Here is a 17,456-nt window from a genome sequence, read left to right on the forward strand (position 1 = left end):
CTGAATGCGAACAGATAAGATTTTGTCTTTTGTATGGAGCTTTTTATGTGTGTCTGATAAAGCTCATAAAAAATGATTGTTGCTTTTCTGACACAATAGGACATGCAAAGTGATGTGTTCAGAAAGCATTATGTACATAGTGTCTTTCCATAAAGAATTCAGAAGGAATAGAAACCCTAGAAAACTAAATTTTGGGGAAGAACTCTTCAAAATCATAACCTCTAGAGATGTTCCATTTACGTGAAAATGGGTTGGAAAGCAAGACTCTGGCTGTCGGTGTCTAAATGAATGGAAACATTTTAATTGAAGGGACCTGTATAAATAATACCAATTATTAATATATAAACTTTTTTCTTCTCTTCTAGGCTTCTTTTTCCCAAGTTTTTGGACCAGTGCTCACAAGGTACGTGTCATTTTTCTTGACTGTATGCTATACAGAACAAGTAGCTGAGCCATGTGGCCAAATAACTAGACTGTAAATGCGTATAGTCAAAGGTCATGATAAACTTTTGGAGGTAAGACTCACCCGTGCAGAACAGACAATTTCTCTGTCCCTATATAATTAAAAAACATGGGTGCATGGAGAAAATGTAAGAATCTTTAGCTTGATGCATTCTGGCTGTCATCACCTGGAGGATGGGATTCAGACAGCCAGGAATTAAGCTGTTTAATTAAGCTGCTCTAACTTGTGCTGTGTCGCTAATCAAGTTGCCAAATGGATTGCATTTGATAGGAGAACTATGTTTCCTCATCCCTCCCATCCTTTCTTTGGGGAAATATGAGTAAATGGAGATCTCCTTCCATTTCTCTTACTTTTAGAAAGGAAAAGACGAGCTAGTTAGCTTGTTTCCCATATCCAATTCTTCTGCAGCATTGGTGGATCCTTGCACGTTTCATGTGACAGCTCTTTTGTGAATGCTTGTCTGCTGGTTCTGAGCTGTGTATTCAGTTTTATGTCCTCACTCTGAAATGAATCATTTACTGCATTGTCTTCCTTGTCAGAGTAGAGCAGCTGTTAGTGTTGGTGGGTTACCATCTTTCCTGACCTACCATTAAATAAGTAATTTAAGTTTCAGTAGCAAAATCATTCAGCGGTAGCACCTTTATAGTTTTCAACAGTTGTCCAGCTGTTTCATGATATAATAAACAGTAAATGTGGTTGGTGTGTGTGTGTGTGTAAGAACATATATCTCCAGTCAGATAATCCTTATTTTAGGAAGACTGTGAACTCAACCTAAAGTTGGTTAGGCCAATGATGGTGGGGATTTCTTTGTGCCACTGTCAGACCGCAGTTACTGTGACATAACTTTTTGATCTTACACTTGTGTCTTCTCAAGTGAACTGCAGGACTGTAAATTTTTATTTGTTTTGTTAAGTGCTGTTGTCAAAGTAGAATGCTGCACTTTCTTCTTATGGCTATTTAGAGTCTAGTGCTCTGTTTTGCTGCCTGAATTATATTATTTGTGTATGAAGAGAGCCCAAAAGAATTAAACCCCTGAAATTTAAGTCATAAACAGGCTGGAAAGTTTGTAGGTGCTATTATATAAATCAGTATTTGTTCCCATTTGGAAAAAAATGGTGAACTGACCAGTAGATAACTGGCATGATTAAAGCCAAATTCCTCTTTGAAAGGAGCAGGAGAATGTTAAGAAGGTACCAAAATACCAATAGTTTAATGCCTTTTGCTTTTATAGCAATTTTAAAAGTGTATGCATGCAGACATGACAGGGTAAGAACTTGTCATGGTTTGAAGAGTAACTAGAAAATGCACAGGACAAGGATAGCTGCTCTTCCTATGGTCCAAAAGCTGAAGGAACTAAAAACGTTGGGGGTTAGAAGAATGTTCTGGCAGCAAATTATTTCTGCATGTTGCAAGGTTTTGTAATCTAGTTCCCAGATACAGACTGTGACATCAGATAGCCCAGAGGTCTGTTCATGTAAAGCAAATGGGTTCACGTGAATAGAGGCTGTTTTAAAAGTTGTTTAAAAGTTTTAGGAGCAAAACTACACTTTGAACTGAGAGGTGGTACACTTCTAAACTTTCCAGGCAAGTGTATCACATGCATAGTGGAAGAAACGTAAACTGTCTTGTAATGTACAAAGCCTTTTTATTCCCCACCACCACCTTGTCCAAAAAAATGAAGGCTTTTATAGGATGTAGAAACCCAAATGCTTTGGGGCAGTTTAGCACCAACCATCCTATGTGCCTGCCACTGCAGAGCAGGTGGGAAAAGCCGGAGGGAATGAAAAATGCAGCTTTATACAGCCCAGGGAATCCACTTCTGCCTGTTGAAGAACTGAAGCAGTAGCAATATTTAATGAGACATTCACTTTGAGGGAGATTTGTCCCTTTTTTGTTCTTGTGCACCCCAATATTGTGTTACTGCAGTGTCTGTGGGCCAACATTTTGTACTGGGCGTTGTGTAAGTGCGAAGTCAAGAAGTCCATGGGTACAGGTGCTTAAGGATTAATAAGAGCTTCGGGTATCTACCTTCTACCTCATCCTCCTAATTATCTTGCAGAAATTTTGGAAGTGAGGTTAGCTTTTTGTGCAGTTTTCTGGGTCTTTTCAGTTCTGACAGGGTACCTATGCATGTTCTCAATGTGATATCACTTTATGTGAGTGACACGCTCTGCTTGGAAAGCCATAAGACTAGCAAAAATGGATGAGAATCCCAGAGAACTGATAAAGCCTTGAGCAGAGTCATTTGTCAGCAGCATTAGCAGTTCTTTTTTCTCTCCCTTGCTTGCTTGTTCAAACTTTTCCAAAAGATACTGCTACCATCTGTGCACTGTAGTTTACTTTTGTCTACTTGCAAATGTGCCTCTTGCACAGAAGCTCTGAGATGACACCTCGCTAGTCTAGGGGCACGTTGACATCTCGTGGTATATATGAAGTTGTCTTACAGTTGAAGACATCACTGTTGTTAAATATACCCATTGTATACTGGTAAGTGAAAGGGACGTGTTATTTTTGTATGGTTTTAATCTGTTCCTGCTGCTTTGTTGTTTCTCTCCAACATGCTATTCCCCAGGCTGCAAAGATTTTTCTTTAGAGGGTGCACAGATAGAGAATTCAACGAAACTAGGTCATCTTAAAAAAGCACCAGGTACAGAGATAGCAGTGACAATTCAAACAGAAAAGTCCAAATTATTAGTTACTAAAGCTGTGTGGGCATCTTCCAGCTCTCAAACAGCTATTTTTCGTCTGGATTACACCACCTGTCTGTCAATTCAGTTCTGTGGACTGCAGCCAGCTAACACGGGGCCAATTTCTGTGGGATGCTGGCACCTACAAAACTTTTGCATAGGTGTGTGCCGAGCCGAAGCCTGCAGGTTCCACAGGCTTTTGTTTCTTGCAAGGTTGCGTGGGAGTTTACAGCGAGAATGACAGCTAGTGCCTGAAAGCTGTTCCCCTTAGACAAGCGCAAAGGAAGCAGGGAGTGATGGAGAAACAGCATGGGCGAGGAGGATGAGACAAGATGCTTTAGTTTCTGATTTGCTCGGGATCTTATTCCTTGAGTCTTTTTCTTCTCAACTTCAGGCTCTGCCAGCTTAGCCCTTGACAATTACCTGTTCTCTCCAAGGCACAGCAATTCTAACTAATGTATTCTACGCAGCATTTGTATTATACAGCCTATTTATTGTTCTGTGCTAGCTTTGCAGAAATTATAACAACGGTTTTGATTAAACTTGACTTTTAAATCAATACTAAGTTTGGGGATATTAATAGAAAAAAAACACACACTACATTTAGCATACCCGCAGTGTGGTGGTTGTTGATTAGCTTATTCAGACTTTTCCATCTTAATTGTATGATCTACATAATAATTTCAAGAACTCATGCAACTTTTAAATTCCTAAGCATGCTTGTTCCTCCTGAAAGAGGAGGTGGGGGGAGAGAACAACTGCATATTGCATAAATATAGGTGTTTCTGAAACTGGACTGGAAACTTCTGTGGGGGATTAAGAAACAAAATAGCGATGGGAATTTGCACAGGTTATTAAAATCCTCTCTTGAAAGGGTCAGTGATGCCAGTAACAGAGTGGGAGTATATGGTATAAAGGAACCCAGAACACTTGGCATAGATACATCCATTTAATATAAGAAAGCCTCTGCTGGGATTAGTGTACTCTAAATACTTCTGTAAAGCTCAGGAATAACTTCAGGCAGCAGATGATGCTGTGAAGTTCATTATATTTTCCTCTTTAAGTAGTGGTGGGGATGGGGTGGACTGTCCTGGCTCAGTTGCTCATGGATAGCCAAGAGTTTACTGTTGTCTTGCACCGTACCTGTAGATGCAGGATCTGAAACAAGCTGCACACCTCGAGCAAAGAAACAGCATTGCTGCTGCATTCTGGACAGCACTGATACCCTAGGGAGACCTGAAAAAGCAGCACTTCTGGCTGAGGAACTGGGCTGTAACCACCTTGATACAATTGGGAAGTGGAGATCCGCTAATGCTCAAATTAACTGGATGATAATCCAATACCTCACCTGGCAATTTTACCTTAAAGATCTTCTCCAGTGCCCAAGGCTTGACAAGTGTTATGGTTGCTGCACTACTGCTCAAGACAAATATATATGTGGATTCAGATTTGCCATCTGAAAACCATTTCAGGGCTTGCCTTTATTTTTTGCTTTAATTTTGAAACCCAACCCTTGTCTTGTATTTTGAAAGTAACAACTGTCAGTGTACAAAACACTGATTTTTTTTTTAAGTATTTTTTAAACAAGATGTTTAACCTATCTTCTTACACATTAGTATTTAAGCCTCTTGGAAAATTCAGTAAATTTTTATTAAACTGTCCCTTCTCAAACTTCTTCTAGCATAATTTAATTCCTTTGATTAGTTGATTCTTTTGATTAATTGATTCTAAATTACTTCTGTTACACCATCTGTCTAATAAAAGAGAAAAATATCTTGACCTGGTGTAGCTGTGTTCTGGCAAAGCAGGACTTCATCGTTAGTCAAGTCATCTTCAGTGACTAGTGTTATACTGGTAGGATCATATTGTTCTGTTTGTTTGGTTTTTTTTTTTTTTTTTGTAAGATTGTTTTCACTGAAACATAAGAACCCCCAGAGTGTAACAGCCTGCCTCTTCCCCCTTGAGTCATATCAGTGTCTGAAAACGGTTGCCTCCTTCAGGAGCTACTGTTCCTGCATGTCTACAGGTTGTGATAAAATGGGCTTCTGAGCTGGCTGCTGCAAAATAGTTCATGGTTCTGTGTGGTTGTTCATATCTGAAGTTAGATGGGCTTCTGGGTTTTTGTTGGGCAGGAGAGAAAAGAAAGACTCTGCTTTTTTTTTCCTTAATACCTTTAATGCATTGAGGTAGAGGCAAAATAAGAACAGCTGTTATATCACTTAATTATTTGTTAGTTATTGTTGCATACCTAACGTCTGTAAACTATCCTCTGTTTTTCTTACGCAGGACTGGTGAGTAATGTGATCTTCACAAGTCACGCTACGGAGCAGAAGCATCCACTCCTTATGCAACTGCAGAGCCTCATCCGAGCGGCAAATCCTGCTGTTTCGTTCATTTTGGCAGAAAATGGAGTTGTGACTAGGTAATGTTCATCGCCATCCCGTATTTGTCACTTTTGGTGCATGGGGCACATGCATTTGGAAATTACCAGAGCAAAACAAGAGAATACCATATAAACAGGAGATACTTGTTTTCCTTAATTGCCTCTCATGTGAAAGGCATCTTACCTTTACATTTTTGGCCATAAGTAGGGACTAGGATATGTAAGTTCTTGTTTGAAGAATGTGATTACTGTTAGTGTCATACTGAGGGGATACTGGGGAATACTCTAATTTTACTGTAGCTAACACATTCTGTTTTATTTAAGCAGCTTACAGATAGTGGCCATTTTATTGAGGTCATAAATTAAAAATCTTCATTTTTTATCTCTCTGTAGGAATGAGGATATTGAATTAATTCTCTCAGAAGGCAGTTTCTCAAATCCTCAGATGATGAGAGCTCGATATTTAATGTATCCTGGCTGGCAAGTATCTAGACTGAGAAATATTAAAAACTATTTTTCTAATTAACTTGAAGATTAAAAAGTCTTACTAACTTAATTTAGATTTTTTTTTTCCAGACTACTCATTTGGAACAGGCAATAGCTTTGTAAATCATTTTTGAAAGAGAGCTGATGAGTATTCGTAGTAGATACACAACTGCTTTCCTTTTAAGGGGAAAAGGATCCTTTCTGGACCCCATTTAAATCAATGGCAAGATTACTGTTGCTTTTCAGAAGAATAGAAAAGAACCCTCTGGGAATAAGCTGGGAAGGATTGGGATGGGTGAGGTCAATAATGATGAGAGTAATTTCATTCTGACAGCTATTCAGCCTTACTGGAATGAACTTGCTATGTCAGTCTAGCTATTAGCAGAACAATTATTCATAAAAAAAAAAAAGTCAGCAGCCTTATTGACAGTCTTGGCAGAGGCTAAGGGCCCCAATAATAAGTGGTACCAAGCTTTTCCTTTAATACTGGGTGATATTTTTCATTGCTCAGGGTGCTTTGCACGTCTTGTTGCAGTTATCTGTGTTGCTGTACCTATTTGGCAGAAAATGTAAACCTGACAGCCATTATAAGTGCTGGCTGGCTGTTTCCTACTTAGATTTATAGTGTTGGAAGCATGATTTATCTGCAGTGCCCTGCAATATGCATGTGTAGTTTTTGGTTGGAATTTTAACTCGAAATTGGGTTACGAGTAAGGCTCCTAAAATAAATTGGCACAAAGCTTGGAGTGTCAGGGTTGTTGGCAAATTGCATGGTGCTGAAGGAAGAGAGGGAAAAAAAAAACAGTATTTAAAACTTTTGGACAGCAGTTACTGCATTTGGTAGTATGCAAGTATAGTAAGTAGATAGTGTATAGGGGAAAAAAAAAAAAGCCTAGCAGCAGGAAGAACATCAAAATGAATCCCAAGCTCTTTGAACAACCTCAGACTTTAATATTGCACTTTCATGAATTTCTTCGTAGAGGGGGAAAAAAAAGCTTCGTGGTTTTCTTCCTGTGAGGAAAGCTTACCTGTAGTGAAATAATGGATGTTCTTTTTAAGAAGTCTGTTAGATGAAAAGTGCAAGTGTGTGTGTTCTCTTTGTTGAAAGTGTGTGTTTGTTTTTTGCCTTAAGGTATGAAGGCAAATATGGAGCTGGGTCTGTGTTTCCTCCAATGGTTCAGATCTGTGTGTGGTTTAATCGTCCTCTAGAAAAAACACGATTTGTGACCAAATGTAAAGGTACAAATGAACTTTGACTCACTTGATTTAAATCCAGGTGTAAAAGGCTGAGGAACAGAAGGGAAGGAAGACACTGACGTAGCACAGTTCTTTAATTACTGTTGAAGTAAACATTTAATTGAAAATTCAGCTTTCCTTCCTTAAAGTACAGTAAATGACCTTTAGAATCTGCTCTGGAAAACTGACCTATGATTGTGTTCAGATGAAAATCTCATTTCATTTAGAGTTTCTAGAAGCCGAGACAGCTATCTTCATATGTTTGCTTTTTGGTTTAATTTTATTTACTACTGTTGAAACACAGTTTGTAAGTGAGTATCAGCTTTTATTATCAATGCCAAGCAATTCCTTGTAGTTACTAGAAAATAGGATCAACTATGTGTCAGGCTGCTAGAGTAGATCTATAATCATGCCTTTCCTTCTTTCCATAGCAAAACAATGTTAAGGAGCACCATTTTACTTTCCACACACAGTGTAAGCGTTCAGTATGCCAAGCACGTGTTATTTCCCACCTAACCCCTAGAGAAGAAATGAGAGCGTATAGAAATGTTTTGTAGTGGGAGCTGCGGGCGACACTGCAGCTTTTTCCCCCCAAAGCACTAGGATGTGGATTAGAGACCTGTAGCATAGGTCTGATGAGAAGCTACACCGAGGAGAAGGAAAAATAAGTGAGATAATGTTGTCTGTTTTCCATTTCAAACAGCAATCAAGTCGTTGCTCAAGCCAAGTCCTTTTTCTGGAAACATTTATCACATCATGGGCAAAGTTAAGTTTTCAGGTAAGAGGAAAACGCTTCTGCAGTTCCTTGTGCTTGTGTTGTGTGTGGTATTTGAAAACTTAATTTTTACGTACTGTAGTCTGTCTACACCGTTGTGTTGGTGTTAAATTAGATTAGCAATTATCAAGACATTCTTTTCTTCTGTCTTCTCCTTGTTAGATTCTGATAAACTGATTGAAGTCTGTCACAACACATCGTCTAACTCACTAAGCCTTGTGCCTGTTCAGGAGGGGCCAACTCCTCCTGATGCAAGAAACGATAGCAGAGATTGCAGCAGTCAACAGGAGTGCTTCCTTGTGTTCATTGGCTGCTCTCTTAAGGAAGAGGATATAAAAGATTGGCTCAGAGAAACTGCAAAACAGGTTTGTGGACGTGTTTGCTTCTATTTAGCGTGATCTGTTTGGCATTTCCTAACAACAAGAGGAGAAATAGGAGTATCGTGATGAAACATTTTTTGTTAATCTCCTTTCTCTTCTACCAAGGTATTAACATTCCAGAGTGTAAATGTATTTCAAACAGAGGACTAACAGCTTGTAAATGTGTATTGTTTTAATACCTGCTACAGCATATTCATGGATTGATCTGCTTTGGATTGAGCACTGGGGCAAATGGAATATGTCCAGAATAAACACAAGATGATTAAGCTGAGACGTGATTGCCCAAAGCTAAAATGTAGTATGAAATAAATCTTCTTGAAGTACCTGAATGCTATAATGCTGAAAACTTGTTTTGATTCACTAAATTAAACCTCCTTGAGAGTAACCAACTGAAATGGAGGGTATAGCTTTTTCATTTTTTCATGCTTAATTTCTCAAGCGTACAGCTGCGTAAGACTTCATATATTCCTGCATGGTTAGCATACACATGCAGCAGAGGTAGGGAACAGAGTATGCACATAAGAAGTCTAGAAGGCACATCCTGCAGCTGTTGCTGCACAAAGACTGGCACAGCCTGACCAGGAGTGTGGGACGAGCTGGTTTTCTTGTACACATCCAAATAATACCAGCAGTTTTGCCAGGCTCTTGGGGTTGTGATTCAGAAATATACTTGGACAGGAACTGTTGAGCCATACAAGTTATTTATTTTAGCACTTCAGTTAGATTCTGAGCCTATGGTTCTAACTCTGCCCTTTTATGATGCCCATTTTGGAATACTAGTTAATTAGAGTTAATTATAAACTTATAATTACTTTTTTATGGCTTAGGATTTGCATAGTGTCTCTAGAAAATTGTGTAGAAAGGGAAATAATTTACGTGCAGATGATTGTTGGAGCTGTTTGTAAGGATCTTCAGGTTCTCACCTCTGTTAAGTTGTGCAAGTAGTGTTATATGGGTAATATATGGAGACAAATGCTTTTTTGCATGTAAGAAAGCACTATACAGAATACTATTTTAATTTTATGATAAAGAATAGTATTTTAATTTTATGATAAGGAACACTATTTTAATTTTATGAAAACTTGCAACTTGAAATTGCATATCTCAAATGTGAAGTGTTTCTTCTTTGACCAGGTCAGGACTGCAAGTAGTCTTCCTTAAGTCTCTCTAGTCATGGCTAATTTCATGAAAGAAATGAAGTATAAAACCTTTCAGACTAAAAACTGGGTTGTTTTTCTGTTCATGTGCCTTTTTTTGCATTAGAGTTGTATTTAAATTGCATTGTTGAAAATACTTCTTGAATTTGTCATCTCTAGTGGTGCCTTATGTAAGATCACGTAGTTTGTACTTATGTTTTCAGCACATATTTGTGAGTGCTGTAGTTTAATACAATCGGTCAGTCTAGAAATTAATGTTTAAAATATATGCTTCTAAAAGGTTTACTTCTTTGCTGGGCTTGAGCATGGTAGCATGTGATTGTAATTTCACTGTCTTTTTCCACATTTCCAAGGAAGAACTTCTCTGTATTTATTTTTTAACATAACTAGACTGTAATGGCGCATCATCACTCAGTAGATACATAACTGGGCTCTAATTCTTTCTACAGAAACCTCAGAGGAAAGCCCTGAAGACCAGGGGAATGCTAACCCTTCAGGAAATAAAAAACATTCACGTAAGTAGAAACTATTAATAGCAAAGAAAATTTTAGCTAATTTTCTTAAATATCCATTTGTATGATAGAGCACTTACCATATCTGCCATGACAAGTGTGCTGAGCACTAAATTATAACACTTAACTGTCTCTTCATATTCTCAAAACACAACCAAGGCTGTCCAGGAGGAATTTACAACATAAATCTTGGTGTCGAGTAGGCATTTATATTGGGATGTTAAGTGAGCTTTGAAAAGCGGGGGATGTTGACCACGCATACTATTCTGGTTGGCTTAATGGTCGTCTTTCCCCATCTTTTCTCCTTGCTCTGTACTGTGCAGGTTGTCATTTACAGACTAGGATCCCAACTGTTTAATTGTGCCCCAATCAACTGACTGTGGGTTGTAAAAGTTGGGGTACTAAGTTTTTTGTGCCTATGAGTGTTGCTGTACATAACTCCCTTAGTCTATATAGATCTTTCTCATATGTAGATTGGTCATACTGGCTTTTTGGAGTGCTCCTTTTTAGCCACGTGCCATAAATTCCTGCATGCTGAAGGTGTTTTTCTCCTCTTTTTTTGTATATGTTTAAACTTGTTAGGACTGTGTCTAAGCAATTTTGCATTGTAAATGCTTATTGTGTGGTATATATCCTTTCTTAATTTAGGTAAAACGCCATTTGGATCCGCTTCCAGCTGGTTATTTTTACAATGGGACTCAATTTGTGAATTTTTTTGGTGACAAAATGGATTACCATCCATGTATCCTTTGAAATACATTTCTTGGTGAAGGATTGGGTAGGCTACAGGCTATACGGATCTGAAACGTATACTGTCAAAGCAGATGATACACTAAAGAGACAGTTTGATTGTCAGGTAGTAATATGAAGTGAAAACTTTTGTTGCTTGAATCTTTGCGTGGTTACTTGCCATTTAAAGCTTATTATTAAAACAATTTTTTGGAGGTACGATCTAAGAAGTGGTATAGAACCAACAAAACAACCCTAAAATCGCTGTACATGATCTCATGCGAAGAACAATTTACGGACCACAGCTTGTCAAAGAAATATTTTTCAAACCCAATAGTTATATAATGTTGCCTAATTCTTGGTTATGACTGATAAAATTTCCAAATGGATGTAATTTAGTGTGAATGCATGTGCGTGCACACTGAAATAAAAGCAGTCAGGGTCGGTTTATTTTGCTACAGTATACTTCTTGCTGTTGTCTATCTTTGTGGTGCAGCTCAAGTTAAATGATTGCTCTCATTTTGTAACTTAGTATGATTAAAAAAAACCCACAAGTAGAAATGTGAACAGTGTCCAGAAGTAGTGGAGGTGCAGTTTTTGTAACTGTTTTTTAAACTTATTTAACTAAAACCTTATTTTAAAACTCTGTCAGCTGAGCAAGCAAAATGATTTACTCATCTAATTGTGATATGTATTTGTTCGTAAATGCTCTGTACTTACTGATTGATACTTGTTTAGTATCAATTACAAAAGAGAGGTAGGGCCAACACATCCCTCTAGTTTTCTTTCCAGAACCATATTGATTTTATACAAATATATACGTTACTTAAACCTGAATGTGTTTTTGTCTCTGGCACAAACGCCAGAGTAATACTAATGATCCAGTTTACTCCTTTCCATACCTTTCTATTGTTTTTTGCTTTTGTTTTATCACTGAAATTTTAAATTTGGTTTGATATCCTCAATTTGTTTTTTACTTAACAAAAATTGGAGTGTGTTCTGTTCTGGAGTAAGAACAGATTTTCACTGCTCTATGGGACAACGTTAATTTTAAACCAGCAGGCTTCTGGCTGCTGGGTAAACTCCTAGTTACAGTACAGTGGCAGGAAATAGGGTAACAGTGAACTTCAACTCTGCTCTTCACTAGACCATCAGAATCCTGGTGTTTGGAAGTCAGAGATGTCTGTGCAGGTACTTCTGGCCATTTTGTGTTGGGCAAGTAAATTTTTTCAGACTTGCACTTACCAAAATAGCTATAAATGTCTGCAAACCTGCTGTAGTTTTATTGTTCTTACATTCTTCCTTATGGGAAGCTCTTTTATTCCCCAGTAATAAGAAGTAGCTGTGGTTGGGTCCAACTCACAATCTCAGAAAGTAATACATTGAATTTCTATGAATTTCTATGAATCCATGAATTTCTGCTTTCAGTAAGTGTTTCTGAACTGGCAGATCCTTCAGACCTGTTTGTTCTTTTTGTAACGAATGTTATCTGCACAAATGTTTTTTTCCTTAGCTTTTCAAAATCAGTAATGGACCAATTCATGAACGATTACTTGGAAGAAGCCAACCGGGAAATAGAGAAGTACAACAGAGAATTAGAAGAACAAGAGTATCATGATCTCTTTGAGCAGAAGACATAAGCACATGTATTCTGTGGATTTCTGAGCTACCTACTGTCAGTAACCAAAAATGCTGTTGTCCTTGCTGGTTAACTAGAAAATTAAGTGAAATGTCAGTTTTCAGCACTCCTTTTAAAACTAAGAGATCATTCCTGTAAGGTTGGCATTTTTAATATGGTAACTGCTTAGTTGTTTGTATTGTCAGGTTTGCTTCCACTTCACCTTAATTCCAGACTGTAAAAAGTGTCACCTGGAATCTCTGGCTAGCAGTGGAAATTTTGTTAAAAGAAGAAAAGCTGGAAAGGTGTTCTTTCCTAGCAGGTCAAAACGCAAGCATGGATTTGGTCCATTGTGCGGATGGTCAAACAACTTCAATCTCTTGATGTCCCCTGAAACTTGTTGCACAGAAGCATAAAAGAGCAGTGGTATACTTCAGCTTGTGGGACTGGGGGATGTTCCTAAAGCGAGAAATGGGGGAACGTTCCAAAAGCTCTGAAGAGTGCCTAACGCTCCTGCTGTTAGGGTGTTCCCAAAGCGAGAAATGGGGGAACGCTTCAAGAACTCTGAAGAGTACCTGATCCTGCTGCTGTAAGGGTGTTCCTAAAGCGAGAAATGGGGGAATACATAAACCTCTGCTCTTTTTCTGAGGGGACAGCGTGTCTCAAACCTCTGCACAGTTTGAACCTACGGTCAAAGTTTTGACTTTTTAAAGAAAAAGACATTTATGCATTTCAGGGTGAAATGAGATAGGTGGAGATATCTCTCTTCCCAGTGGTGTTATAGCAATTCAGGTCATATTTTCTAGAATCTGTAACTTGTGATTCTTTAAAGGATTATCTCTGAAGGATTCTTACTTCAGTAGTAAAGACTAAGCAGAGCAAGAAACAGGGAAGAGTATGAAAAGCCAGGATTCTTTAGCTAAAAAGAATTGCTCTTCGTGAAAAAGACTCACTTCCAAAGGTAAAAAATATCAGAAGGTGAACTTGTAATAGGAAAGAAGTTGTTTGGGAAACTTTCAGAAAAATTTGCACCCAGTGACATCTCACTAAACTGATACACTAGGTTTTAATTACTTGCACCAAAACCTTTACAGTTATTAAATGATACTGTAATAGGGATTTGGGCAACTTGTCCTGTAACTTAATTCAGTGCAATTTTAAGTGAGACATCATAGATCACTGACTGAAGGATTACGTGGTACCCCAGCAGCTACTTAAACAAAATTATTGAAGGCTTATTGAATAAGCAGATTATTGTAGCGTGCTGCGTGTTCAGAACTTAGGTGAAAAAAGTCCAAGAGGGATTTTGATTTTCATATTCCTTTGCTTTAGGAATAGTTCAATCTTTTAATACAACTGCTGCCTGCCTTTTTGGTCAGATGTATACGATGCAGTAAGAAATTGAATGAATTATTTCTTAGAGCATACTTAAAGCACATAACGTGTCCACTCAGTCTCTTTTTGTGGGAGGAAAAATGAGATTTAAATCCCGCCGTGAAACCTAAGGCTACATACCATTTTACGCCTTATTTAAGAAAGATATTTTTTACCTTTGGAATCTGAAATGGCTGAAACTTCCGTAAGGCTGTCAAAAAATGCAACGCCTTGTAGGTAGAGTTTCAGTTCGTGTTGCTACTAGCTGGCTCGGTGCCTGCGCTGCGATGGTGACGCAGCACAGATGTGGAATTCCAGGTGCTGCAGACTGGGATATAGGTGTTGATAAGGTTTCGTTTATAGCTTTCCTACTAGATTTAAAAAACAGTCTAAACTTTTTTTTTGCACACCACGAGACTTTATAAACTACTTGTATCCTGTTGAATTTCATTAAAAGCCAGCGATTAGTTTGTGTGTCTAGGCTTTTCGGGGTAACCCTTATTACAGGTATAGAGCATCATGATAAGGCTCGTGAGTTTATCTATGCATGGCTATACTTTAGTCTTAATATACTGTAGTGCCTGGTAGAGAAATGTAGCTAGCAGTGGATTTGGGGGGCAAGCAGGTGTTTACAAGCTAAGTACAGTTGGCTGCATGAAACTAGAGATACCAGACCAGGATTATCAGAGTGCAGAATTCTGGAGGTAACACTGCAATAAAAGGGGCATTAAGAAATCCTTACCAAGTTGCAGTTCTTTGCCAATAAACTTAGTGTAAACCCCGCGTGCTCCTTTGCAGTACACGTTAATCTAATCTGCAAAGCCATATTTCTAAGATAGCGGTGTGACGACGTGATGGCAGGAGAAACACCATTTTTGCAGAGCCCAGGGGCGCTCCCTTGATGCTTTGTCTCAGCTTGCAAGTCAGTAACAGTGTAGTTAAGTGCAATTGAAGGATAGATGAAGATACTGTAGCTGATTTTGCTCTGCTGAACTCTTTTTAAGAACTCCAATTTGTGCAGCTCTTGGAAACAGCTGTTGATGGGGCTAATTCAGCTGGGGCTGCTGGCGTAGCAGCTTGCAATCCCAAATGCAGTGCCTCATGAACAAAAAAAAAAAAAAAAAAAGGAAATAAGCATATCCAATTGGCGTGCTACTGTGCAAATTGATGTGTTCTCTAAAAACTGCATCAGAAGAGCTCCGAACAAAGGCCTAGTATACTTATATACTGTACTGCATGCTATATGGTAATAGCTGTGTATTTTGAAGACCTTTCACCATACTGGTACTATTTCAATTAATCTATTTTGGTATTGAAATGATTTGATTACCTCAATTTTTTTTTCTTAGTTTTTAACTGTGACTTTAAAACTGAAAAATTACTGAAATAGTGAAACTGTGACAATGGTATCCTTTAAACATAGTAGTGCCTTGCAGACGATGCCTTTTATGCACGAAGCGTAGCATAAACGGCCATCGTGGGTTGTATTGCTTGCACCCTCTTTTTTTAAAGGAAAAAAACGGTTTTGGTGAAAGGACTTAAAATTAACCTAGTGGAGAATATTAGCACAAATGGTTAAACTGTTAAAAGAAAACTCTTTGAGGACTAAAACGTATAAATGCCTGATGCTGCTGATAGTTTGATAGCAGTTGCTGATTCTTTTGGAGTTACTTCTAACAGTCAGCAGCACTTTTTTTTTTTTCTTTAGAAGAGCGTAACTTTTGTACTCTGGTCAGAGAGATTTATACTGTGTCAAACCCCATCTGTAGGGCAAGCTGCTTTCCTCGCTGTTTTGAAGACGAGGTAAGGATTGAGTTAAAGATCTAGTTTTGAAAATTTTTTAGCTACTGTAATAATAATTTAAAAAAAAAAAAAAGCACCATTTCTAAACCACAAATGTTTGGATACAAAATAAAAGTGCCATTACGCTGTTCCATTATGTTTTACTGTATTTTTGACAATTGGTAACAGTAACTTTGTGTCCAGGCATTTCTGAAATTGGGAAGAAATGCTGAGAGTCCTCAAGGGGTTTACGTGCTTTGCTGACCCTCATGGTAGCAGGTTGTGGTGTTTTTTTATTTTCCCCTCGTGGAGAATGAGTGTGATCAGAAGTTACTGAAGTTATAGGGAGAAAAATGTGATAAACTTAAGAGAGGAACACTTGCAACTTGGATTGCGCTGCAATCTCGGAGTATTTTATAGTAAGCTGTGCAATTTGGTCTTAGTCCAATTTTACACTTTGCAATTAAGGACTGATTGCAGGGAGCGTTTAAGTTGCATGAAGTTCCCTAATAAGTTTTTTTTTATTATTATGTTTTAATTGAAACTTTTCTGAATTTGCACAGATTTAAGCTCGGGAATACTTTGGTATTCTTAAAAGGGAAAAAAAACGTAACTAGTATAGTGAATTGTGAACTGTGAGTTGTTAGAACTGCATCCTTGATCTAATTTTAGATTGTTTAAAAATGTACCTCAGAAAGCTAGTGAGAAATTGCTTCAATTTCACACACATTAGATACTAATGTAACACTTCTCACTTTACAATGTGCCAAAATTCACTTTTATACTAGTTCTCAATGCTTTAATATTTGCAATTTTAAGTTAAAAACTTGTATTTACAAACACTACTGTAACTTCAGTTAAACTGAATTGTGTGATTGAAGCTTTTTGCCTATTGTATTTATTACACAACTTGATTCAATAAATATAAAATTACCTTTCCATTTATTTTTGTATTGTTTTACATGTTTATACCTGCAGTTTGTGTGACTTTTACACTTGTAACTCAGATGTGATGGAAAGAACCAATAAACCGTCTCCATCTGCTGTCTGTCTTTGACTTCTTTAATAAGTTCATTAAGCTTGAATTTTTAATCATTGAATTTTCCTTTCAAAGTAATTAGTTTTCTGAGAAGAGAAATGCAGAAGATCAGAAAGGTGACTGGTTCATATTTAAACTAAAATCGAAAGATTTAAAGAAATTGTTGGTTTTTTTTTTTTCCCAAGCTGCTATTTTATCTTTAGATGTTCTTACATGGAATTTTAATGGGATAAAATTTAAAAGCAGTTGTAGGATGAAGGAAGTTAATCAGCTTCATTCCTGCCATCCAGTCCTTCAGCAACTGTACTTCACTGTAAGTAGATAGTTGTGTGTACATGAATGCAAGAGCTGAATCCTGCTCCCAGTACTCACAAATGAGGGAGCTGCTTCAAGATCAGCTGCTGTTGATGTAAAAATCAAGCTGCCATTGAGAGGGCAATCCCACCTTACCCTCCTTTTTCTGCTTCAGTCTCTGAGTGGGAGGCTGTGCACAGGTCAGGTCACTTTGCTGATTAAAACAAATCTGCAATGATTTGTCTCAGATTGTCAATGCTTTCTTGATTTTATTTTTTAGGATAATTTTGTGTTATTTTATTCATAATCAGTTCTAAAAAAGCATGTTAAATTCAGCCTGTTTTGCTTACTGTAGGCATGCATGCAAGAAACAGCGGCTTCTGCTGCATGGTCCTCTGACTAAAATCCAGCAATTTTCCCTTGCTTTGCAGCTGGTTTGGGGAAGCATGAACTCTTCCACTTCCAAACGCAGTTGGACTGCATCCACTGCTTTTCAACTGCTGAGTCCATTCCCTTGACTTGCGGTGCACGCTGTCAGCAC

The 17,456-nt window shown here is 37.9% G+C and overlaps 1 protein-coding gene across 2 annotated transcripts in view; it reads left to right on the top strand.

Annotated features, from left to right (window-relative positions):
- DNAAF9 (dynein axonemal assembly factor 9) overlaps window positions 1-16,626 on the top strand; it is a 72,249-nt gene extending 55,623 nt beyond the window's left edge. Inside the window, exons 29-37 of one of the 2 annotated variants that reach the window (XM_068679537.1) lie at window positions 366-403; window positions 5,437-5,572; window positions 5,927-6,013; window positions 7,152-7,258; window positions 7,959-8,033; window positions 8,193-8,395; window positions 10,017-10,082; window positions 10,728-10,821; window positions 12,336-16,626. In XM_068679537.1, the coding sequence (XP_068535638.1) occupies window positions 366-403; window positions 5,437-5,572; window positions 5,927-6,013; window positions 7,152-7,258; window positions 7,959-8,033; window positions 8,193-8,395; window positions 10,017-10,082; window positions 10,728-10,821; window positions 12,336-12,448 (919 nt within the window). In that variant the 3' untranslated portion in view covers window positions 12,449-16,626. Of the gene's footprint in view, window positions 1-365; window positions 404-5,436; window positions 5,573-5,926; window positions 6,014-7,151; window positions 7,259-7,958; window positions 8,034-8,192; window positions 8,396-10,016; window positions 10,083-10,727; window positions 10,822-12,335 lie in introns of those variants that run through there. The other variant, XM_068679538.1, reaches the window with a different exon arrangement.
- Window positions 16,627-17,456: the final 830 nt, after the last annotated feature.

Source organism: Anas acuta, chromosome 4, assembly GCF_963932015.1.
Source record: "Anas acuta chromosome 4, bAnaAcu1.1, whole genome shotgun sequence".
Lineage (NCBI taxonomy): Eukaryota > Metazoa > Chordata > Aves > Anseriformes > Anatidae > Anas > Anas acuta.